Source organism: Chrysemys picta, chromosome 7 (genome assembly GCF_011386835.1).
Source record: "Chrysemys picta bellii isolate R12L10 chromosome 7, ASM1138683v2, whole genome shotgun sequence".
Lineage (NCBI taxonomy): Eukaryota > Metazoa > Chordata > Testudines > Emydidae > Chrysemys > Chrysemys picta.
In genome coordinates, this window is record NC_088797.1 from 17383161 (window position 1) to 17409890 (window position 26730).

A 26730-nucleotide genomic window follows, 5' to 3' on the forward strand; every position below is an offset into this window, starting at 1 on the left:
TGAAAGTTTCAGCATTGACTTCAGTGGGAACAGAGTTAAAAATTCCACCCTACAAATACGTACAATTAAATAAACAATTCCACTTTGACCTGCCCCAGGCCCAGTGTCCTTCACCTCCTCTCCAGCTGCCAAGAACATCACACACAATGTACAGGGTGCCTGAAAATGCTATTTATTCTTATCTGATCCTTTCCATACAAGTATTATCACATCAGGCAAACTCCAGTTGGTATTTTAAAATAAAATAGATTTAATAATTTAATATAGAGAGAAATATGTTATCTGTTACTATGGGTTATATGTAGTAGCTCGGGGAAATCCTAACAAAGAAAAGAATAGAGACGAGAACACATCACTCGTAAGTGGCATAACCTTGAATGTAAAAAAAGACTTAAAAATATGTAACATTTAATGGTGAATCATTACAGCAATAAGCAAACAAAACATCCTCAGGTGGAAATACTTTTCTGAAGGCCTGATCTTTCCATTGGCTCTAATGAGGCTGAATCAGGCTTTGAGCTGCTAATAGCATTGGTGAGTATGTGAGTTGTGTTCCTTATTCTCTCTCCTGGTGAGGTTTATTTTCTTCTTTCATTGACTTCATCTAGACTGGAAATTTTAGGTCCATGCAGTTCCATGGGTAGTAGCACTAGATAAAGCTGCAGAGTAAACAGGACTCAGGAGTTATTACCATCATGTCTTCCAACTGTACCCTGAGTGGGACCAGATGACACAGTGATGAAAATACCCAAGTCCTGCCATGCTGTTTCTCCCTCTGGTGCTGACCCTGCTGGGGGTGCATCCACGGAACGTTAATATTGCCATTATAAGTGCGGCCATTGTCTGTTTCACACTGAAGAACTCTGGAAGCATTCCACTGCCATCATATGATGGTGCAGCCACAGCAGTACCTCTCTGGGTAGTCCAGTGCATACACCTTGTTTTCTAGTCCATAGACATAGTACAGGTACGTCTTCCCTGCATACAGATAATGAACTTCTGTGATGGGGATCAGCTCAATAGTCTGTCGCTGAGAAAAGAAAAAAAAGCAAGTGAAAAGCCTTAATTAAGTACGGCTGACTCCTCATGTTTTGCTACATCTGGAGAGGAAGAAAGAAACGCTTGACATCCCATAGAGAGAGATGCCTTCAGCCACCACATCAGTTGTCAAATGCTCTCCCCCTTCTTCAACAGACTATCCTGTGTGTTTGGAGCTTTCAGTCTTGTGCACACTAGAACACTGGCAGTGAGTTTATAACCACTTTGTGACAGGCTTGATTTGTTCACAAACAAGACATGGTTAATCCTGGGAGCTAACTGTGTACTTAGGCCAGGCTACCATGTCTTCCTGTAACCGTGTTATGACAGTGTTATTTTGCTGCGTAAATGTGACCCTTTCACTATGTAAACAGGTTAGCCAGCCCTGTATTGTCACAGCTCTGTGTGTGGTAACACAGCCCAGAAAGCATTGCCTCATCTATTGCTGGTACATCTCCTGTAGATGCAATTCCCCCTCTCTGCCCCCGCAAGGCATTATGGGATAGCTACATGGTACAGCAGCTTTGTATGAGTAGATGTGTAAACAGTGGACATATGGTTTTCTGGTTAAAAGCCATGAGGGTACAAGTCATCTGTGCTTGCTGTAACCAGGGCAGATAAGCATGTCAATCATGACCTTGTTACAAAAGTATTTGAGTACTTGTAGATGGATGAGTCTTTAGCTTCCAGGAAAGTTTCAGATTAAAGGAAATTAAAGACATGTTTATTGCTTCAGAAACTAGGTCTGCATCAAAGCCAGCAATCAGGGAGTTAATGTCTAAACTGGGTCCCGCACCCTGAAGGATACTGACAGAGCTAATTAGAGCTCTTCATTGGTCAATCAGGGCCCAGGTGTGAGTCCCTTATTAACCTACCAACCAGATTCATTTATAAAGAGATCCCTTGGGTCAATAATCAGGAAGGCTGAGGGGGAGGGTAACAGCAAGGCCTGTATTCTAAAAAGGTGACATCTATAGAGTTAGTTTAGTTTGGGGTGAGCAGGGCTCTCTGTTTGGATTTCTGTGAAGGGTTTACTCTATATAAAACCTTTGCTGGGTTCTTTTGGTTATCTAGGAGTTGAGGCTATATGTTTTAATAGGCCTGATGCACGAACAAATACAGAGAGTCATTTCCTGGTTTGGGCGGTGGGGGGTTGTTGATAGTGGTTGGTTTTGGTGGGGGGGAGATTAGGCTTCTGTACTCTTACCCTAATCTCCAGCACACAGTGTGAATATCCTCAGACAGTCTCTACTCAGGTCTAACAGAAAAAATGTCTGCAGAACTTCCCATGTGGGAAGAGTACTAAGACTTTTTTTTTAAAGTGAAGTATATAGATAATAAGCCGCAGCATGATCAGAGCCACAGATTACAAGCTTTTAGACAATGAGATTGCCTAGAGAAGGCATAGTTTGGTCCATTAAATTACAGTTGCAGAGTCTTTTCAGCCCCCATTCCATGTAGCCCCATCCCCCTGCTCTCAAATAAAGATTGTTAGGAGCATTTCTACCATGGCATGTGGGAAGAAAGCTGCTAAACTTTTTAAACCTTCACTTTTAATATAGCTACCCTTGTTCTTTCTATAAAATATTCTACAGTAGATAACACTAAAAAATCAGCCATTACTACACAGTTGTCCTAGATAGCGCCTAATCTGAATGGGGGAGGAGAACATTATACTATAGGATCAGCCTTTTGGCTAAGAGAAACTGGTATGTTTTACTATGTGGCATGTCTCTTATTGGAATATGTTTTCCCCTTGTAGGGCGGAGAGGCTTTTAGGGTTCAATAGGTCTTGACCCTTTCTAATGTGAACCAAACCCTGGAAAAGTTTGGACCCGTGGCTGTTTCTTCTTTCAGCAATGTACCAAATCAAGATCTCCAATCCAGGAGCCCATGAATGTTGGGGAGGTTCAGATTTAGAGCCAAAGATTGTTGCTCAGGCCTTCTCTAACCTACAGTGCTCCTACAGCATAAAGAAAATTAAATGGGTGGTTTCAAAATACACAGTAAACTTTGTGTAGAAAGAGACTATCTTGCAATCTACCTGCTTTTCAGTTATATACAGTTTATGCTATCTGGTTATAGTTCTCTTTTTGATTTAGTTTGTCTGTAATCAATTTCCAACTGAATTGTAGAATATCAGGGTTGGAAGGGACCTCATCTAGTCCAACCCCCTGCTCAAAGCAGGACCAATCACCAGACAGATTTATGTCCCAGATCCCTAAATGGCCTCCTCAAGGATTGAATTCACAACTGTGGGTTTAGTAGGCCAATGCTCAAACCACTGAGTTAGCTCTCCCCTTTGGTTCCTAGTTCATCTTTTTTCTTTTCTCAGCCAAATACCAGTACTATCTAAAGTTTTTCAGATGCTCAGGGAACTAGACACATTTTTGCAAAGTGAATAAGGATTATTCTTGTTCTTATTCTTCCGACCCAACATTTAATGGAGCTCTTAGACCTGTTTCTTCCTTGTATTATTGCTCATCCTCCATTATTTAGATTCAGTTTTACTATAGTGAACTTACACTATATACTGTTAAAGTTTATGCCTATAATGCCTGAGTAGCATATGTGTGAACACACACTTCTTTGGTAATCTTTTTCTGTAGTGACTTACTGTTTATTAATAAAACTAGTTCATTAGATGTGTTTTTATACAGGAAGCTCATAGTGATCCCTTTATAGTCAGAGCAGGGCATCCTTCTATATATTATACAATATTTATCTCACCATCCTGCCCTTAGTGGCAGATTTTCTTTTCTCATATCTTTTATAAAAGAAAGAATCAGGATGGGCCAATGGTTAGTGCATTCGCCTGGAACTCAGGAGACCTGGGTTAAATTCTGTGCTCTGCTACAGACCTTAGGCAAGCCAGAGTCTACCCGTGCCTCAGTTTCCCATCTGTACAATGGGGATAATAGCACTGTCTTACAGGGATGTTGTAAGGATAAATCCATTAAAGACTGTGAGGTGCTCAGACCCTATGGAGATGGGGCCTATATAAGTACTCAAGATAGCCACAAGATCATCCTTCTGAGTTAAGGTCCTGGGCTAAGGGACTCAGGAGATTTGGCTTCACAGCCTGGCTCTGCTACAGACTTCCTATGTGACCTACCAAGTCACGCAATCTGTGCCTCGGTTCCTTGACATGGAGATAATACTTCCTTTCTCTTGTCTGGGCTATATAGACTGTAAGTGGGAGGTGTTTGCAGGATCCTTACCCTCGTGGCTTGGAAGGAGGAAGTATGTCTTAGTAGCACTGTTCTCTCTTTCTCTTACTCAAAAGACACAAGGGCTCTGCGTGCTTCCAGATATGTGGATGGGGAGGATGCAAACAAGGGACATGCTGCACAGACGGTATCCTATTTCCCAACCCTACATACAACCCAGCATAATACTTACCAAGGTACAACCCAGCAGAGTTCTTGTGAAGTTTAATGCTGACCTTGTTAGCATTAATCCACCCACCTTTCCCTCTTTGCAACCTGATTTTTTTGGAGGGTGGATTCTTGGTGTACTGGCCCATGAGAGCCCCTTCTAGCAAGAAGAGGCACACAGAACCACAGAACTGCCATAAATTCCATGCCACTCTCTTCCCCTAATGGAAGAATTCTTAGGAAACTTGCAAAATTCTTGCACCCAGTATAAGGGCCTCAAGAATATGTTTGGGTACATTTTACTTCTGCTGGAACTCAAGAAGATTGTGAATCACAGAAACAACCATCTTCTAGGAGTTTGGTGCCTTTTATAGCATAAAGTGTCACTAATGCAGATTGGTTGTGTCCCCTTCAAATGTTGGCCTCACAAAACATTTCAGCAGTAGTTCAAAGAAATGACCGCAAATACTTGGTCTTCCTCTTGAAGGATCAGCATCTTCCTGGGGAGTTAGCATGTTAGTAAAGAAGTAGTATTGAGAAAGGCAAAGATGAGCACATTAGTTGTCTTTGGAGCATATAGAAATCTGGGTCTAGGGGTGAGTTGTCGCAAAGAGTGGAAGAGGTTTAGGAGACAGTGTGGTCCAGTGGCTAGAACAGAGAGCTGGGACTCCAGGATTCTATTCATGGCTCAGTCAGTAACTGTGTGAATGTCGGTCTTTCGGGGCGTCATGGTACCAAACCTCAGCTAAGGCAGTCCCTGGTAGGACACCAGTTGTACCACAGCTGAGATAAGCACTGTAGGTACTTCAGCTGCTAAGACTCTATCACTAGTGGGTTCCCTGTTGCATCCCAATGCCTTCAATGCCACTCTTTTCCCTGGGCCAAAGACACCCTGACTCTGCCCCACACTCTGCCCAACTGCATCTTCTGATGGCCCTATCACTCACTTCTGCTGGGGTGTGAGGGAGGGAAAGAGCAGTCACAGAATCACCATTAGCAGATTTGCCACGCTGGCCTCTGCAGACTCATCACTGCTGAGCTGATTCATCCCAACTAGCTGCATGGCCTTGGGCAGTTCACTCAACAATTCTGTGCATCAGTTCGCACATCTGTGAAATGGTGTGAGTGGGTTGGGATCACTATACCCATGTAAAACATTTTGAGGATCTGTGCTGAAAGCTGCAGATAAATCACACGTGCCAATTAGGGAGTTACCTGGGACAAAATCTTGTTGGAGACATTTTGGCGAATATGTTTCAACAGCTAGAAATAACTAATCAAGTCCAAATATTTCAATGAGGGGCCATGCCAGAAAAAAGTCTGCACAGGAAGCTAACGCTCGGGTTAAATGCCTGTTTGCTAACACCTTGAGCTAAATGCCTGTTCACTAGTCTGTAGTGTTTTGAAAGCATGCATTCAGTCAAACCATTTGACTACATAATTCTTTTTCTTTATTCCATTCAGCCTTGCAAAGGTATACATCTCCACTGGTAACATTTGTTATGAAAAGACACTGCCATCCAGTGCTGAAGCTAAGATAATGCAACTGGGATCTAGTTTAGTACAAATTAAAAAGGCAGAGGAGAAGAATGCAATAGCTGTGGTAGATTAAGTAGTAATCTCCTGCTCTCAGTAAGTAATGATCCTCAGTTGTCCACCCTGATGTGTTACACACAAAGTCAGTGTTCTAAACACAACTAAATGAAGCAAGCAAAAACTGCCAGACTGTTGTCATGCTGAGCCTACGGAATGTTTATGGGCACAATATTTATCTCCATCATATGGCCGACTTCATAAAAAGCTGGAATGCCAGCAGCCAAGCAAATATGCAGTAAAAGGTGTTTCTCCTCTTCTCTTCCAAAGGATGCTGATTATTAAGTGGTAGAACTTTAGCCAAGAGCAAGTGGAGGGTGCAAAGAATTAAGTAATGAGGAATGGGCCGGCAGGATGCAGCCCAGACCTAAGTAAACAACACATGGTCTGGGAGATTTGGCACTGAAAGAGCTTCTCAACACCTGCTTTCCCAGGCAGCTAGAGGAGGCATTTGGATGGTGTGTCCCAATCTAGTGAACAAACTGCTTTTGATAGTGAGAAGTGGAGATTATCGCCTGGAATTAATTTGGAAAGCACGAGCTTGCCAAAGAGCTGATTTTAGATTGACAGACCATATGGAAAATCAAACCATTGCCCCTTTAGCTTATTTTGGTCTCTTAATTTACTTTTCTTTTTTAAGGTGGCATTTTTCTCTTTCCAGAGGGAAAAGGCAGTATGTACCAGCTATAATTTAGCATTTGCAAACTAATGAAGGCAATAGATGTGACTTGATGGAACATAATGGTTATGCAAAATTAGCTGCTAGGATATTAATCCGGGAGAATAAAGAATTTATTTGCCATGACTTTGTTTGGAAAGGGGGAAAGAAGTTTCTCTTGTCTTTAGAACCAAGAGCTGTTATTTCCCCTGGGATTTAACTCTGATTTTTAAAGAAATCGTGCTTTACATCTGCTCAAAAATGATATTGCTCTTAAATGACTAACCTAGTAATTAACATCTACCATCCTCCCCCAACATCACTGGTTTAAATCAATTCCACGAATAAATCTAATGAAATAAACACAGTCCAAAATTATCAGGAGGTAATACCACATACCTATTTGATTTTCCCCAGCTTATACATCCACAGATCACATTTCCCCTCTTAGTTACAGCATCACACTGGGAGCTTATGTTCAATTGGTTCAATTGGTTATGTACTGTTACCCCTAAGTCCTTTTCAGCGTCTCTGCATTTCAGGATACAGACTCCAATCTTGTAAGTGTGACCTACAATATGTGTTACTGGCTAAGAACCTGATTCTTTGACTTCAACTGCTGTCAGTGCGTACTGGATCAGGCATTAAATTCCACAACCTTGGCTTGCTTGAATCAGATCCCCACACCTTTTACCCTTGGTCTTACTATCTGGCTTACCTGCTGTAGAATGCGTGATGATGTAGCAAATGCTGCATTATGCTCTGTGATGGCTCTCTGTGAAGCTAGGGAAATCTCTGGTTTAGGGAAGTCAACGATGGGATACACCTGAAATTTAAAAAGAAAAGGAATACAAACCCAACCTGCGTGGCACGAACTATCTGGTTTGCCATTCTGTCAACACACGCAAGGAGCCAGCTACAGCACAATGAAAACATATTGCATGTCCTTAAATAGTGAAATCAGGGATACAGATTTATATTCATTTTACCATAACATTACAGACCTCAGAATGTAATTGTGGCTGGAAAAGTGACTGTATAAAGATGGCATCTTCCGACTTAGAGGCTAGCCCTCTTCTCATGCAGTACCACAGCAGCTGAGAGCAGCCGATGTTCTCTAATTGATAAGCCCCAGATTCCAGTGCCAAGGTGGTAATTCCATAGAAAGGATTTCCATTATGGAACTCACTCCCGTCTTGTTCCAACAGACTCCCACCAGTCTTCTGGACTTTGAAGGCTTGTTGCAAAGCCTCATTCTCTTACCAAGGCTTTGTCTCAGTGTGTTGATGATTTATGGAAGAAGTCCTGGTTTTGTACATTGGGAAGGATCACTGACCTGGTCAATCAGCCAAATGGAAATCTGAATGGTTTTTTTTTTCTCAGAACGATTTATTCATGTCCCTTGAGCTTTGGAGAGACACATTTTAAAATCTCTCTCTCTCTGTATGTGTGTGTATATATATATATATATCATGAACATAAATGTTTCCTATATACCTGTGAGTGATGTATGCTTAGGACTGCAGAGACAATACAGCTCTGAGATAGTGACCTGGATTCTATTCTGCCTCATACACTCCTGAACTAAATTCTGATTGCAGGATCTTTACTACCGACATGACAGGGTTAGTTAAACTGTAAGCATTTAGGGACAGGGACTCTGTTCAGATAGGTGTTTGAACTGTGCCTAGCACAATGGAGCCCTGCGGCATGGCTGACGCAATACAAATAAATAATATAAAGAATTCATCTAATTCACAGTTGGTTAATGGTTTGCGGAGCTGGTAGTTATTTTAACTCAAGTCCACTATGCACTAAAGCTGACTTGTGGTAAAGTGGAAGAAAGTCCAGAAATGGGTGTGAGGTAGGAACAACCACTAATTTCCTCCAGCCCTAAGATTTACTCACCAGAACATTTTCATCTTTAAATACATTCTCTCCATTGACTTTACAGAGCAGCTCTTCTGGAAAGTTCAGCTGGTGCTCAGAAACAAATTCAAACACTTTGTTCTTCCTGGGAGAGAGAAAGCATTTTAGGTTATTTATATTGCTCTAAACTATTCTAAACACTTGAGTAAGGCTCTACTGCTTCCTGATTTGAGGACAATATTCATTCTTCACAACCTTTGTGCTCTTCTGCAACAACCTCTTTTCTTAACAACCTCAAATGCTTTTATGGCATGGATGACTCTTGCATTAAAAGATCCTGAAACTAGGGCTTCATGGTTAACAGGCTACCTTACAGTTTTCAAGATGACTTATAAACCTATTATTTTACTATTGCAGCTTCAGCCGTATATCCTCCTTCAGAAGCCATGGTTTCTATTATAATTAATTATTTTGCACTATGGCTTGGAAGATAAAGGCTTGGTTACTAACTAAGGAAGACTTCAAAAGGAAGTTATACAATGCTATTGGATATACTGTATATCAGTAGTGGGCAACCTGCGGCCGGGAACGGCAAACCGCGGCCACTGGGAGCTGCGGGCGGCTGTGCCTGCAGATGGTCAATGTAACTGTCTCGCCAGTGGATTATCCTGATGGGCCACGTGCGGCCCGTGGGCCGCAGGTTTCCCACCACTGCTGTATATGGATCTCTCTACACATGGAGCTAGGGGTGTGATTCCCAGCTTGCATGGACATACTTGTGCTAGCTCTCATCAAACTAGAACATTAAAAATAGTCGTATGGCTGGGTAGCAAGGCAACAGCGAGCAGCAGGCTAGCCGTGCTGAGTATACACCCACCTGAACCCCATGGGTACTTACATGGACACAGCTAGCCCAAGCTGCCACTCGCTGTTGCCCATGAGACCCCAGGCTACACTATTATTTTCAGCTCACTAGCTCAGCACAAGTTCGTCTACGTGAGCTGGGAATCACATCCCCAGCTCCAAGAGTAGACATATGTATATCTCATGTGTATACAATAGTACCACATGACATGCCTTACTATGTCACTCAATTGCCTGAAGGACTACATGTGTTGAGGATTTAGTGATGAGAAAATAGAGCTTCCCATCTCAGGATCACTGCCAAGAATGGTAGTGTGATCCAAATTTATTTCCATCTGTTGGCTATGTTGCATCCTGTGCCAAATAAATGTGTAGTGCCAGTCCTTTTCTTTAGTAGCCTGGTGTGCATTTCATAAAAACCATCGGCACCACTTGGTGGCAATTCCTGATTTAAAGGTTGTTCCACGGATGAATTGAAATTAATTTTTGAGAAGCAAAGTTCTTAAAACGGTGGAGCTTGGGCTTCCATTAGAAAGTATTTTGGGGTGTAGGTCAACAGGCAATGTGTGGCTTTTAACCAAAGCTCACAACCTGAGATGCTGTTAGACCCTTCTGTTACCTCTGGCTCCAAAGCTCCCAAATTAGAAGTGTGAATACTGGAGCCACAACAGAGGGAACCAGCTTTTTTCTGTAGCATAAACCCTGGTACGTGGGGTTCAGCTGCTAGACTCAGATGTCACTACTGGCACTGAACCACTCAGATAACAAGTGTTAATAGCAAAGTGCTAATGTCATCCATTCTGCTCTGGCTGCTAACCTAACATTAACTTAGACTCGATAATTCATTTCACTCTACACAGAAGAGATGCTTCCAACTGTGAGATGCCTCTGATTACAGGAAGGAAAGCTGATCTTTTGGTTCAAGTGCTGGACAGGAACTCCAGAGTTCCTCGGTTCCATTTCTGATTCTGCCACAGACTTCCTTTGAGACCTTGGGTAAGTCATTTATCTCTCTGGACCCAATCCATCTCCCACAAAAATCAATGGAAAGAAGACTCCCACTAACTTTAATGAGAGTTGGAGCTGGGCCTGTGCACCTCAGTTCCCTATCTATAAAATGGTAATAAATACTTTTTTTATCTGTGTCTAACTCTTATTACCTATCGTACAAAATGGGGCACCAATCTTGGTTGGAAAGTCAAGGTGTTGCTGTACTACATATAATAACTACAACATTCTACCCACTCTACTTACCAGGTTATTATCAGCTGTATGAAATGTAAGAGCTTTTTCTCTCCCTGGCATGTCATACAGGTTTTGTTGCCCCGCCCAGAACAGGTGCTGCACCTTTTAGAGGCAAAAATAAAGGTTTGTTTCAAGAGCAGTTAAATGGTTCAAGTTTAACGTTTGAGGGATCTGGAGGCTCAGCCCCTACAATGTTTTCAATGTTCTTTGGTTTGTTTCTTTTTTGAGCCCATCTCTGTAAGACAGTAAAGAGGTTAACAAAATTATATGCAGTGGGTGTACTTCTTTCATTACTCTGTGATGCAAGGGATTTGTATTTATTGTATAAACTGAATGACTAATACCACCACAAAGACTGTTTGTAAATGTGGAATTAGTCAAAGAAATTATTTGTGCATCTAATTAAGGATAATAACAGTTTCCCTACACAACTGTAGAAGGCTGAGTGTCCCTTTCCAGACACTGATATCTCTGCCTCTAACAGATGCAGGAGGCATATGCTTATGCATGGAACATTTTGATTGCTTCAACACAGCTCGGATTAGCAGCAGTTAATAATTGATTTATTGAAGCTCTTTAAGCCTTCATTAGCCTCAGTGGATTCATGCTTTATAATTATTGCCATGATTATCCACAATACCATCTCTGTTATTTTAAACCTAAGAACGAACTAGGGGCCATGCTCCTCTTGATCTGCTCCTCACAAACAGGGAAGAATTGGTAGGGGAAGTAGAAGTGGGTGGCAACCTGGGCAGCAGTGACCATGAGATGGTCGAGTTCATTAGATGGTCCACTTGCTCCAGGAAGTTATCCCCAACACTCTCCAAAAACATCCTGGATTATCCGTGCACTGCTGTATTGCTCCCACAGCAGATATCAGGGTGATTGAAGTCCCCATGAGAACCAGGGCCTGTGATCTGGAAAATTTTGTTAGTTGTCCGAAGAAAGCCTTGTCTACCTCCTTCTCCAGGTCTTGTGGTCTATAGCAGACGCCCACCATGACACCTTGTTGCTCTCACCTCTAAACTTGGGGGGAGGGATAGCTCAGTGGTTTGAGCATTGGCCTACTAAACCCAGGGTTGTGAGTTCAATCCTTGAGGGGGCCACTTGGGGATCTGGGGCAAAATCAGTACTTGGTCCTGCTAGTGAAGGCAGGGGGCTGGACTCAATGACCTTTCAAGGTCCCTTCCAGTTCTAGGAGATGGGATATCTCCATTAATTTATTTATTTAACCCAAAGACTCTTTACAGGCTTTTCTCCAGTTTCATACCGGAGCTCTGAGCAATCATACTACTCTCTTACATACAGTACAACTCATCCACATAGAGGATCTGCTTCTCTGTGCACAAATGAGGATTTGATTTTTTTTCTTAATAAATCAAATTATTCTAGAAAATAATCCAAATGGAGCCATGGTGGCAAAATGCCCATGAGCCCACCTTACCTTTTACGTCCAGTACCTGAACGCATCTTGCACCGCTTCTGCTGCTTTTTCCTGTGTCTGGCCCCACTGCACGTAACACATCTCATCTAAAAGTGCACCAGAGAAATAAAATAGGCCCTCCCTATACTAGAAACAACCATGTTTCAGATTTGTAAAAGCCAGATTTGTCTTGCACACTATCGTTATGCTTTCTAACCACAACCCTGCTCAGTCAGGTGTCAGCAAAAAAGAAGTTGTTAGGTATGTGCTTTGCACAATTGTGATAAATCAGAGGGGGGATAGCTCCCTTTTGTGGACACCTAGCCAGCCAGTTGGCTATGGAATCCCTCTTGATGGTAGTTCCCTACTTGCTTTACCTGTAAAGGATTAACAAGCCCACAGGTAAAAGGAAAGGAGCAGGCACCTGACCAAAAGAGCCAATGGGAGGGTTAGAACTTTTTAAAATTGGGAAAAAACTTCCCTGTGTCTGTGTGTTTTTGTTCTCCAGGAAAGAGGGGAACAGGGAGCAGTTATGCTCTGAGAAGCTTTAAGCCAGGTATGAAAAACCATATTTATAAGTACAGTAGCACTGCATTATGTGCTAGATAAGATATCTGTGAAATGAAGCACCTAAATGAAAAGTAGGGAATTGGGGACTGTCTTGAAGAAGTCATAACTGCTACTTACCCTGCCTGCACCATGGCAAGCGCTGCATTTGTGTCGGCCACGACCCTGGCATTTGTGGCATGCCTGAAATCAAAATATTGCTCATGTATAAAGCTACCAAGATATTTCAGAAACATTAACATAGGATTACACAATCATTTTACATCGAAAATACTTCAGTGATGGTATTTTACTCCCAATCGAAGAGCATCAAATAGAGTAAAACCTGTTTTAAAAGACTACTAAAGGAACCATCAATAGTATATTATTTAACGGAGGAGAATTTCTAATTAGACCTACCAGAGAAATGGAAAATATTTTCTGTGCATACTTTTGCTGAAATTTCTTTTTTTTAATCAAAATTTTACTTAAAAAAAATAATTAAACTACCCATGGAGGAGATCAAAAGAGGAGGGAGATGTCATGAAAAAATATTGGAAAAGCTTCTGCCAATTTTTGTCATTATTTAAAAAAAAAAGAGGAAAAAAATCACCTTGCACCACTTCTTATAATGCTTAGAGCAAAATTTGTACCCAAACAGCTAAACAAAAAAGAGTAGTAAAAAATAAATTATACCTATTTGCCCATATATTTATAGTGTGTTTGTGTGCGCACACATACAGACCCTATTTTCATATGAAGATTCATAAGATAAAATTACAAAACTAACACTAAAATGTATTGAGAACTCTGCCCTCCACAACCATAAATAACCCATTTGAGCTTTGGAAGGCTTATCTAAATGAATGTGTCCTAATTAATAACACACTTTGCCCTTGATTTTAATTGATCCATAGACTGAATTACCTTGACTAATGAAGAGTGAGGTACTCGGAACTTCTTTGTATCATCCTGAAACATTGGCGGCGCCTGGACCTTAATATCCCATGGCCGAGGAGAAGCGCCATTTTGTGGTCCATCTACGAAATTATCTGCATCAGGAAGAAAACCTTATATAAATCTTGGTCGAACTTTGCCCTGCTGTATATGTTATTGGAAATGAGTCTGGGGTTCTCCAGCCACTTCCCAATGGAACACCAACAAGCCCCACAAATGGCAGTGCACTACAGGGTGCTCTTGTTGGCATTCTCAGCAAAGGATGAAGACTGAATTGCCTACTCTTTCTCTGGTGTAGACTTTCTTACTGACTCCTTCAACTGCCTCTCACGGATCCCCAAGGCCCATCCTAGTCAGGGTTCAGGCACATTGTTCAAGGAGTGTAAGGGACTGTTATCTCTGCTGTTCCTAAAGCTGTACCTTTCTTCTGGATAAATAAAAGAACTTCACTCTCTAGGGCTGTCAATCTGAAATCTTTCACAAGCAACGCGGTATATCACACTTTGCAGGAAGTTATTATTATAGAGGCAATCTGCTTTTTCTAATGGAAATAATGTCATCGGCTTCCAAGACCCTTAACAAAAACCTCACAAAATGGGAATAAAATGAACCTAAGTCTATAAAGGAAAGTCTTGCATCCACAATGCTCTCTTCAAAGTCCCTCAGCTGCTTCATATAATAGGTCATGCCAATCACTTCAGCCAGAGTGTATTACTTCTCTTAGAAACCCATCACACCTCACCTTTGCAAGACAGACCTCATTGTGTCCTTGACTTCTCACAACCGGATCTCTTTTTAGTCATTGAGTAAATCTTAGGGCTGGAGGAAATTAGTGATTGTTCCTACCTCACACCCATTTTTTATTTATTTATTTTTATCACTCATACTGTAATCTGACAAAAAGTAGTCAGGTAAAGCTTATTTTCTTGGTTTAAAGTCCCAAGTCATTAAGTACCGTAGACAGTTGATCAAGAGAACCCGTGCAAAAAAAAAATGAATTAAATCTGACTTTAAATTGAAATAAAATTGTTTTAAATGTTAAAATTAAGTTAATGATTTAAGCACTGAATAGCAGAGCTGAGACAGCTTCTTATCCACCTGCTACAATATTCAGGCATTACATGGGGTCTCTGAACAGAGTATGATTTTTCAATGTGTACAATATGTACCCTATTATAGATGGGTGCAAAACAAAATCCCAGGTCTGACTATCCTTCCCCTAAGCTTGGAGAGAGATCTGATCCATTTCCTCATCCAAACTTTTCATCTTAGGTCCATATCTTACAGGTACTAGCAGAGGTACTGTGTGAGATGGTTTAGTGTAAGAGGAAGAATGTTCTAGTCATGTGGACACCATAGACTTCATCTGTGACCTTGACTAAATCACATATTCTCTCTTAGACCACATGGGTACTTATTCGGGGCGGCTAGCACGTCAGCTCTCTCTGCTGCCCATGCCACCTTGGCTACGCTATTACTTTCAGTGCGGAGGTCAATGAGAGCTAACATGAGTATGAGCTGGGAATCACACCCCTAGCTCCAAGTATACACACAGCCTCAGTTATTCAAGCATGTCCTGTTTGTGTCATTTCAAATTGGTTATGTGGCAGTTACTCACTAGTAAAAGGTTGAAAAGTCCATTCACTTAGCCTTGATTCATGATAGGTCTCCAGTCGATACTAGAAAAGAGAAATAATCATGGAATCAATTACCGTTAAGAGAAATTGTATTAAGCCACAATAGTATCATAGAATATTAGGGTTGGACGAAATCTCCGGAGGTCATCTAGTCCAATCTCCTGGTCAAAGCAGGACCAACACCAACTAAATCATACTGGAGAACTTTTCCATTTCAAGTTTTCACAATAAGTTGCTGGGAAAAGTCAGCAAGGACATTCACTGAATCATTTGATTCAAAGATAGAGCTCCATCAACTTTTTATTTATTTATTTAAAGAATTGGACTAGCAAATACAAACGGAAAGTCTTTTATTCATGGGATTCTGTTGCTTGTTTACTCAGGAATGTTCAGATAACAGCTAGAAAGTTTGTGAATCCCAAAAGTTGAACAACCTAGTATAAATGGTTATTTGTCTGGAATTTCCTACAAAAGGTGCAGTATTTATGATTTCCTATTCATCAGTTGTCATTTATAGTCTAGTCTGAAAGGCTTCAGAAAACCCACTGGGGAACAGAAACAATACCATGTGACTTGGATGAACTATCACTCAACACAAATGATGTTGTGTTCACAAATGAAGAACTAACAGGCCATAGGCTAGAAACTCTTGATTCTGAATATTTAGTGAATACTTCCAAATTACTAATGACCTCGCACCTCATAAGTCTTGTGTGAACAGAAAAAAGGGCTAGACTGGCAATAAATATTATTTTAGTGAGTTGTTCAATGAACTCCATTGAGAACACAAAGAGTTTTGTCTATTGTGATATTTGGTGTCTTGTATTTCTCTTTTTAAAAGCTTTGAAAAGAGAAGTGCTCAATTATATATTAGAACTTGCTACAGCATAACATTTTTTTTTCTATTTAACAGCGATGCTCATCCCATTGTATATGTATTAGAAAGTTGAGTGATTCATTGTGTATAATAATAGGGGGCGTCTGCATTCTGAAACTCATTAATGCTCAGTTCAATGGCAAACTGGCATTTTTGGAACAGCACAAAATATTTTAAAAAAACCTAAAAGAACATACACAAAAGAACTTTGCTACAGAATGGAGAAAGGAGAGAAAGCAAGAGGGAGAGCTCCTCTTGAGCTCACTTTAATAAATTTGTGAAGGGGATGACATAAAGAACCTAGATCAGTCAATTTTCAGCTGAATTATATATTACAGTGAATAACTGTGGTAGAGTACATTTAGGATTACAATTTGTTCCCTGTGTTTGTGTAAGTAAACCAAGTGCAGGTTAGCATATACCTCCAGTTTTGCCCGGGGAAAGGCAGCAATTTTAGGGGTCTGATGCCGCAGACAAATTCCATAGATCAGAAGGGAGGAGAAAATCTTTCAGAAATTTTGTAGCGTTTAGGTATTGCAGATGCTCATACTATAGAGAAAGATGGACTTTTTCACTCGTAGAAGACTGCAAATAATTGTAAGGTGTTTTCTCCTTGGAAAATATTTATTTGAGCAATAGAATTCCATTTCAAGACAAATTAATTAAAGCCATTTTATTTAATAAATAGATGATTCTTCATGGACCAGTATCACTTGACAACTGGAAAATTATCCAAGCAACTTGGCCAAACATGGCCCAAGCACCATTTTTTCAGTTTCAGATCTGAATATACTCACTCTGTATACAGTCATCTGTCTCAAATTCTGAATGACCAGTTCTCCAGCAGCTTTATTGCCATAGCAGCATTTGGAATTGACAAAGCTGAGGAAGGCAATCCTGGCCATGTCTTCTGTCATTGTGGGAATCCTAAGGATTAACATTAAAATGATAAACTCTCAATTTTTAACCTTTTAAAGAAACAGCCATGTCTATTTAGCATGTTTAACTCACTACAGGGGAGAGAAGCCCATTTGAGAGAAGCCCAGTCTTTGACACTAATCACTGCTGGCCTCAGCATCTTTTTAATTACAAACAAATAAAAGACAAATGTATTTTTAAATTACCTGCAAAACGAAAAAGATCTCACTTTGCTCATTAGTAGAAAAATGGGTCTAATGCAAAAGTTTGAACCCCCACCTTAAACTCTGCTGGTTGGGATAAGAAAGATGCCAGATCTAAAACACCATGGGTGGCTTTTGCAAAATCAAAACCCAACCTGTGATTTCGCCAGATCCACACCAAAATACAAACATCTTTCCTGTCCGATCTCTATACACACTTAGAAACTATATATAATTTTATACATGAAGAGCAACCATATCTTGAGTCTGGATTTTTTTTTATTTCAGGTTAATCGAAACGGCAACAACAAAAAGACTAATGTGCACATGAAGAGAGCATAATATGTGTCCTCTGTAACATGCTGCAATAGCTCTGCTCTGAGTGGCAACTGCCTCTGCAGACAGCAGCCTCCTAGAACTGTAGTGATGCAATACACAATATAACTCGCCTACCTACATATACAGCTGAAATCAAATATGAATGACATGCTAGCAGTCGCAATGGTAATAACTGATTTTAAAGCCCTGCTCCTACTGCCTTTGGTAGTCAATGGTAATACTCTCACTGACTGCGAAGGTGGAGGACTGGGACCTCCATGCCCCCATTGTAATACTGTATGTTCTCCTTTTATATATTTGTTACATTTCTCTAATGTAAAAATGCTCTTGCAAAGATGTATTGAAATACTGTAGAGTGGATGCTAACAGAGGGGATCATCTCAGCGTTTGCTGTTTGGGGAATGCTTAAGTAAGCAATTCTTTTCTTAGGAGGCGATGATGACTGAATCCTCCCAGGTAAAGTAAGTTTTGCTAAGGATTTGTTATGACCCTAGACAATATCCTTTAAGAATCTTTGCTGTCAGGATTGTGGCAACTTATATTAAGAAGCCCCTTTTCAATAAAAAGGAAGATCTAATATCACAAATCCTACAAATAATATGATGCTACAGGCAGTTATCAGAGAGCGCAAACGACCATTTTATAGGCTATTAGCCAGATCATTCTTGACAGGATAAATCACCCCTGCAGGCCTTCCGATCAATAACATGGATGTCTGAAACATCCATGACACTCTGATTAGAGACTGGGGGCTAATCAATCATCCTTGTGTTCAGGCTATCCAAAGGAAATTTAAAACACATCTGCTCTTAGCAAATATTCCTGAGCCTCTAGATCCCTTTTTATTTGGCTCAGATGTTTGATTTAATGAGTGTTTAGCAGATAACTATCAACTCACAGCTCCTATGTTTCTTTATTACTTTTCTGTCATTTCCAGGTTGTATTTAAAAAGACATTCAGGCAGGTCCTAATGCCCATCCCTCTCATAAAGACTGAGAAACTTAATCCCACTGTACACCTAGTCTAAATCTTTTTTGAGGCTCCCTCCAATCATTACACTAAACCACAGTTCATTACAATGGCGCTTTATCATTTGTGCTTTGCTTTTCTACTTTACTGGCAAATGGAAGATTGTTTTAAAAGGGTGAGGGCAGAGGCAAAGATGGAAGGTGCTAAGTTCAATACCTGGGGCTGCACGTTAAAGGTGAAATTCACCCCTGAGCAGAGGGCTAGCCCAAAGTGCCACTTAAGTCGCACAAAAAAATGTTGACAGGTTTCAGTGGTAGCCGTGTGAGTCTGTATCAGCAAAAAAAAATGAGGAGTCCTTGTGGCACCTTAGATACAAACAAATTTATTTGGGCATAAGCTTTCATGGGCTAGAACCCACTTCATCAGATGTATGAAGTAAAAGATACAAGAGCAGGTATAAATACATGAAAGGATGGGGGTTGCTTTACCAAGTGTTAGATCAGTCTAACAAGACAAATCAATTAACAGCAGGATACCAAGGGAGGAGAAATAACTTTTGAAGTGGTAAGAGAGTGGCACATTACAGACAGTTGACAAAAAGGTGTGTGTGAATAACAGTAGGGAGACATTAGTATTGGGGAAATTTAAGTTTAGGTTTTGTAATGACCCAACCACTCCCAGTCTTTATTCAGGCCTAATCTGATGGTATCTAGTTTGCAAATTAATTCCAGTTCTGCAGCTTCACGTTGGAGTCTGGTTTTGAAGTTTTTTTTTGTTGAAGAATTGCCACTTTGAGGTCTGTTACTGAGTGACCAGAGAGATTGAAGTGTTCTCCTACTGGTTTTTGAATGTTATGATTCCCGATGTCAGATTTGTGTCCATTTATTCTTTTGCATAGAGACTGTCCGGTTTGGCCAATGTACATGGCAGAGGGGCATTGCTGGCACATGATGGCATATATTGTACATCCCCCACTCACATGAGTTGATCCATTCACATGTGAGTAGTCCCAATGAAGTTAATAGATCTGCTAGAGAGGAGGAATGGCCTTGTGACTAAGGCATCAGTGGGGACTCAGGTCAGTGCCTGGCTCTGCTTCCTGTCTGGCCTTAGGCAAATCATTTCATTTTTCTGTAAAGCGAGGAGAAGAATGCTTTCCCCTTGTCCGACTTGTCTATAGAGATTGGAAGGTCATGGACTCTCTTTCACTGTGTCTTTGCTCAGCACCTAGCACAATGGGGCCTTGATCTTGGTTGTGATCTAGGTGCCATTGTAATATTAATAATCATCAAAATAATACTCCTGGGGCAGCAGGCTAGGGCCCTAGGTCATGTTAAGCAAATACAGCAGGAAAGGCAAGGATCTCACCTGTGTTCTAGAAATATGGGCCTGTTTCTCTCTTCACTGAGCTTTCTCAGTAAGTCTGCAGGTGGTGGCAGGTTTTTTCCTCCTAAGGGAAACAATCAAAATATGGAATTAGTCTAAAATTTGACAGTAAAATCTTTTACTTTACAGAGGTTGTCTGTTGCTATGAATTAGTAATGGTGGAACCTCCAAAAAGACAGGAATTTAGATAAGGTCTCAAGAGTCTGGAGACTTATCCAAAGTCTGCAAAGTCGGGTGGCTGGACTATATCCTCAGATGGTGTCAATCATCAAATCTCCAGTGGAATGACACTAACTTATGCCAGCTGAGGATCTGGCCCAGAATCTCCTGAATAGACTTTCTCATGAGGTTTCTAATCCTTTCTATTTTCCGGCAGACCGGAGTTTGGGCATTTTCTTTTGGAGCTTTGACAATTCTGGCTTTGGATCTGGCCAAAACCCAGCAGGGCAGAGGAATCAAAAATGAAAATAATTGAGGAGAAGGATGAATGTTGATCACTTTAAAAAAAAAAAGTTTCAGTTTGAGTTTTGTCAAAGGCTTTTTCTCTTTGGTTTTTGAGAGTTGATGTAGCGATTGAACTGTATCCACGCCAGCAAACTCCATTCATTCCAGTAGAGTTCCCTTAGCCTAATAATCCAGAAATATTGGATACATTGTAATAGATTTACTAGTTCATTACTAGGCACTGTTAACCCCTAGCTCAACATCCAGCAGAGGGCTCCATAACCTACCAAGCCAGAGAAAGAGAGTACAACCGGAGGTGAAATGGCCTAGGCTCAGGAGGGAGATGAAGGCAGTCGTCAGTAGGAGCAGCAGCAGGCCAAACACAGTAGCCTGGGAGCTGGCAGTGGATGGAGGTAGCCTGGGAGGTGGAACTAGATGGCCTGAGAGCTGGACAGAGATGCAGAGGACCAGCAGGAGGATACAGGGCCGTAGCTTGCAGGGAAGACAGTGTGCAGGGTTTTCGTGGGGTCCTTATTACCTTTTATTCAGCTGTGCTGCGTTTATCTTTTTGTTGTTGTTGTAATACTGAAAGCAATTGTGTCTAGGGTGTTTGCACATCTTTCTGCTGACAGGCCTAGTAAAGAAATATTCAGGGCATGCAAACGTTTTGAGGAACCCACTGAGCTTAAAGAACCTAATCCTTGAAGCCTTGGAGACACCCAGCATGCTACCAAGTGTTTATGGGACTGGTGCACCCCAGCACTCACAGCAACATCTTGTAGTGGGACCCGGTACAGTATTTAACCACAATCCAGAAATATTTAACACTGTGGCATAGATAGGTATCAGAGTGTGTTCTTGCACCTTTCTCTAGGGATTTCCAACCCAACCCTGATTAGGTCCTAAGTGAACATTAGTGCACTGATCTCATCCAAGCCCCACTCACATACTTGACAAAGCTGCCTCACATGTTGGCATGAATAGCTGCCTCTGTTCAAGAGTGGCGTGGGACCACAATAGCAAAAGTTTTCACACCATAACAGAGACTTATGGGAAAGAGTCATGAGGAAGCTTGCATGGCTCTTGCTTGGGTAAAGCAGGGGCAATTAACCCCTCACTTTCACAGAACCAAATTCATTTACAGATTGTAATAAAAGAGAAACTCAGTGTTGCACATATACCCCCATCTCGCAGAGTCCATTCATATCCGTCCAGTTGTTCCAGAAGATCTGCAGGGGGTGCTAGTGGACTTTCAGGCTCCGATTCCAGATCCAGGATAGCTAGTGTAGAAATAAGTAACACGGAGTGATCAATTCAATGGAATAATCACTTACTATGCTATAATTTTACTGGGCAGGGAGATAGGGCAAAGGGAGATGATAAAGGTAAAAATGGAGAGATCACAGCAAACCTTGCCTCCTGGGAGCTCAACCTCCAGGCTGGGGATGGTGCAACTCTCAGTACATTTACAGAAATGTAATTGATGTAGCCTAATTGTTAGATCTGGGGTTGGAATCCTTGGTTCTATTCCAATGAATCTTTGACTTTGGGCAAGTGGTTTAATTGTGCCTTAATTCCCGCACTTGTAAATGGGGTACAATCATGCCTGCCTTCTCAGCATTGATATCAATATAAATACTTTCAGATCCTCAGATGACAGATATTGAATACAAACAAAATCATTTCTACTCATAAAGTATTTGTCCTGTTGGTTATAATGAAAAAGATGAACATACTACTGATGTGATTTAAGAATAATATTTTGTCGTAATTTAAACATTTCCCAAACTAAAGGATCATATTAATTTTCAGCAGTACTTTTTTAGGGAAATGTCTGCTGACTTAGCTTTTTAAGCAAAAAAAAAAAAAAAAAAAAAAAAAAACTTGTACCTGATATCAGATATTAGAATTTAGGTTCTGATTCTGCAGATACTTATGCACATGCTTAGCTTTATACACACATTACTTTAATGGGACTATTCATACTTGTGATGTTAAACATGAGCATGCAGAATTAGGGCCTTACGGAAGTATTACTGTAAATAACGTTTTTCCAGAGATTGGACTTCTCTATTTAATAACTGGATAAGAAAACATGAATGAGAATTTCAAATTGCCTAAGGGATTTAGGCCCATTAAAGCTAATGAAAGCTGGGTGTCCAAACCTCCTAGCTATCTTAGAAATCTCACCCTTTTTTTTTAGTAATAGTAACGCTGGTAACTAGCAGTTGCTTCTATAAAATTTTGCCACACTTTTAACTATTTTAATCCTAATCTTGGGACACCAGTTGTTTGTTTCTTTATGTGCTGCTCTAAAAATACTCCCCTTACAGAGCTATAACAATTGGTACTCCTGATTCTTCATCCAGAAACAATCTCTCTTGTTAACTAGCCCTCCATCCAGTGACCTTTCCCATCGTATTAGAGTGGTTTGCATCATGAAGCAAATTCAGTTAATAAAAAAAAACAAAGAAACACGTGGAAGAGCCAGGAAACGTCATCTGCTAACAATGTACAATTCAAACGACACAAAGAATGGCTCAGTGCAGTCATCCATCAATTTGATTTACTTGACTTTTCTTCTGAGACCATTCTCAATTCTTCAGAGAGCCTAAATTAACCTCTTCATTATTTTACCTATGAAAATAAGAAACTATATGCTTCAGTAGAAATGTCACCTTTCCTGTGCAGGAGAAGACAAGGTTGTCCTTGTACTGAAGGAGTGAAGATATCAGCCTAATGTTGAGTGATAAACACTACAGGACACTTTCTTTTTAAAAAATAATCCATATGTTGCTTTCAGTATAATTATTTTGCTCATGTCCAGAGCAAATTCAAAGTGATTTTATTTAAGGCAATGAGCAAAGCATCTCTAGAGTAGACTAGTAGATTAGATCACAGATTACGGTATATTAGTCTATTATGCATTTCTAAAATCTCTTGAGTCAGAGTTTGGTTTTGCAAATTTAAAATCAAGGGATAGTTCGGTAGTTCTGATCTAGGTCCCATTTTATCTGCACTTCCAATGTCCAGGGATAGGGAAAGGTGTTGGATAAATACTTCCAGTTTTGCCCCATCTCTGTGTTCAAAAGAAATTATCTGCTGAAAAAAGAGATCTGGAGAACCTACACCTATCTATGACTCACGACCTGGAGGGTTCACTTCTGGATGATATGAGAATTATTAAAGTTACAGTAGTGACTAGAGACCCAATGGATTTTGAAGGCTCATTGTGCTAGATTCCACACAAATAGATACTTACAGACAATACTTGCCCCAAAGAGCTTTCCAGCTACAAGACAGACAAAGGATGAGTATGGAAACAGAGGCTCTGAGAGGCTGAAATGACTTTCCAGAGGCAACACAGTAGGTCGGTGACGGAGCCAGGAATTAGGGCCCATATTAGTTGATGCCTACTCACTCACAGCCTCTCTAGAAGTTCCATTTCCATGATATTTCTGCTGAGATTCCCACTAACGAGCTGAACAGCCATTCACTATGGACTAAACTATGACAACCAACCCAATTCACCAACTCCTATGACGTAGCAATGGAACTCACTTAGGTCATGATGCCCACAAGAAATCAGTCAATTTTATAAATTTGTCTCATTCAGAGAACTAAAAATCTTTTATAAATATTAATTAAGACTGACCTCACCCTTGTGTGGTGGGTGTGCATTATGTATATTTTATAGAAGCGTAAACTGAGAATCAGTGGTTTACCCATGGGCACTGTCAGTGCAGACACAAGAACATAAGTGTCCTTACTCCCAGAACCATTACTCTCTGTTAACCATTACACCACAATCTCTGCCAACATTTTTGATTTCTAAATCACATTGTACTTATAAAAAAATCTAGCTCTGCATGTTCCCAAGAGTACCCAAACATTTATTTTTAATGGACTAAAGTTAAAAATAACCCAGCATTTTTAAGTAACTTATTTACAACAAAAATTGAGCTGAGAATGTGTTCCAAATTCCAGCCCCATGCAAATGTTTTAAATGGCTGAGTTATAAATATCCTGAATTTGGAGCATATAAATCACCATCAGACTTGTTCCTGTTGCTGGATATCACAATAATCTATAAACGCATGTATTGCTGTACTTTAGAATAACAATGAGACTGAGAAGCACTTTGACCAAAGCCAGGAAATTGAGAGTGTAGGTTGTTACTCATCAGTTGTGCCTTAGGTATTTCAGTTTGCAGCATGTTCTTGTATTGTACGTTAGAGAACTAATCCTGCACCCATTGAAGTCAGTGGCAAAATTCCCATTGACTTCAGCAATGCATGGAAGCACCTGGTGACACCAATTTGGAAGTGCCCATGCCCCAGAATTCCATCCACAGACTGTATGTGTGCATGGATAGACTTCCAGAATGTAGAGCTCCTCTTTGGGTAGGTGCTTTCCAATGTGGCCACCCCAAATTCAAAAGCAGGTTTGTCTGAGCTGTCATCAAAATAGAATGATTTCTCAATGGAAACACCATAATTTTATGATGAAACTAAGGTTACAGGAGTGTGATTTCCCCCCACCCCACCCCCACCCCCACAAACTCCAACAGGGCAGGTCCAGTTTGGGTTTGTGGTTCTGGCTAATCAAAACTATTGTATGCCCTATTCTATACTGTTGAATTCTTATACTTTCTGTGATATCTCGGTCATTTGGTTTTCAGACTTTGGGGGTCTATAACAAGACTGCAAAACCAATGCCCCTTCCCTTCCATTGAGCAATATGGAAGCTCAGAGTGATTGAGACTGCCTGGTTAAGAATCCACAATGTAGATATGAGTGGATGAGTGATGGGCACATATAAACTGAATTGCCAAATACATTTTTCCCTTATCATAAAATAAACTGAACTTTGTCATCTCTTATTTCCCCACCTTTCTCTTATGCCATTTAGCACATGAAAAACATTTATATATTTTTACTGGAAACAGAGAAAGTGATATTTGGACCAAACTTAAAAATGGTTTGAGAGAGTTCTGGCATTACAGCTGGTTTAAATCTGTCATCCTTTCCCTACATGTAAAGGAATATTTATGGGAAAGTTTATCAATAGTTGGCAGGAATTAAGTATTGAGAAATTATTTTTTTCCTTTGGATGAAAAGGGAAGGTTTAAAGCTAGAAGTAAATGGTGTCAATGCATTTATCTGACTCTCATAATATATTGGGATGATCATTTTCTTTTTTTAAATTACAATCTGCTTATAATGATGCCCATTTGCTGGAGGTGCAATTGTTTTAATGGATACGTGTAATAGTATATGTTATTGCAGGGTCTGATCTAAAGCCCTTTGAAGTCAATGGAAAGACTCCCATTGTTTTCAATGACTTTGGATCAGCCCTTTCTGAACAACATCTAGCCAATCTCATTCATTAGAAAAATATAGCCTTCAAATAGAATTATTTCTCACAACACCCAGGAAAAGCATCACTGAAACCCAGTTCGCTCTGTATCCTTTCACCTATTTCTTAGCTCTTTGGCGGTTAGTCAGACCTGGAGTTCAGTGGTTTGCATAGAGATTAATATCTCCTTTTTATCTTGATTTAACAATACTTCGTGTAGCATCGTTATTTCTCCCTACAATAATCAAGACTTTCATCATTCACGAATTAAACATCAGAACTCAATGACATTTCAGCAGTATTAATGACGGCAATGTATCACTGGGGCCCCTTGAAATGGGTGTCTCTTCTGGGACTGTATTATAATCTCTTTAAAAAGGTGCAGACAAAGATTTAAGATAAAAGATCCTTTATCATAGATGTCTTAATTGCACAGCATTTGATTAGAAGATATAAATGTCCCTGTTCAATTCTTGCCATGTAGCTTTGTAGTAGAATTCAAAAGTCCTCTGTTTATTAAAAACAAAACTGTGATGCAAAATTACTATGGAATTCTAGTCATGGAAGATGATTTTAAGGGCCTGAGCCATTGAAGGAAATTGGAGTTTTCCACTGATTTCAGTGGACTTTGGATCGGACCCTAAGTTTGCATTGAGCACCTTCAGCTGTCCAGAGAGGTGTATTTAAGGAATGCATTGACAGCGGCCACATTTTCACAGACAATGGGAGGAAGCATGCATGTATTTACCGTGGGCCTTTTCAGTGCTGGAAACATACTGTTGTTCAGTGGGTGGCCTGAAAGAAAAGCCTATAACTATTTTTAAACATGCATTATAATGAAATAGGAAAACAAACTATTAGAGAAACGGTCCTCTCTGGGCTATATTTCCTTTAGTTTTACTTACTGTCATCTTCATTCTGTTCATGGTCCATTTTCAAGGGTCAGGAGGCAAAGAGGATTTTCTAATCCCAATTTCCACCATGGAATGCATTGTTTCCTGAGCATTCTGTGTTCATAGTCGCTAAAGC

The 26730-nt window shown here is 40.4% G+C and overlaps 1 protein-coding gene across 1 annotated transcript; it reads right to left on the minus strand.

The window, feature by feature from the left end:
- Window positions 1–391: 391 nt before the first annotated feature.
- Window positions 392–26725, minus strand: SSUH2 (ssu-2 homolog). The gene is made up of 12 exons (XM_065550837.1): window positions 26607–26725; window positions 21525–21623; window positions 19882–19963; window positions 16882–17011; window positions 15189–15249; window positions 13541–13665; window positions 12755–12817; window positions 12089–12174; window positions 10654–10746; window positions 8575–8680; window positions 7385–7492; window positions 392–1030 (listed from the first exon to the last, which is right to left on the minus strand). The coding sequence occupies exons 1-12, from the start codon at window positions 26632–26634 to the stop codon at window positions 884–886; spliced, it is 1128 nt and encodes a 375-aa protein (XP_065406909.1). The 5' UTR covers window positions 26635–26725; the 3' UTR covers window positions 392–883.
- Between the last annotated feature and the right edge of the window lie 5 nt (window positions 26726–26730).

Excerpts from the sequence above, each read along its gene's own strand:
- SSUH2 (XM_065550837.1), bottom strand. The coding sequence starts at position 26,634 with ATGGACCATGAACAGAATGAAGATGACA. Across the intron at positions 17,012-19,881 it reads CCCATATTTCTAGAACACAG|GATTCCCACAATGACAGAAG; the intron begins GTGAGATCCTTG and ends GTTAATCCTTAG. Across the intron at positions 15,250-16,881 it reads GACAGATGACTGTATACAGA|TATCGACTGGAGACCTATCA; the intron begins GTGAGTATATTC and ends TCTCTTTTCTAG.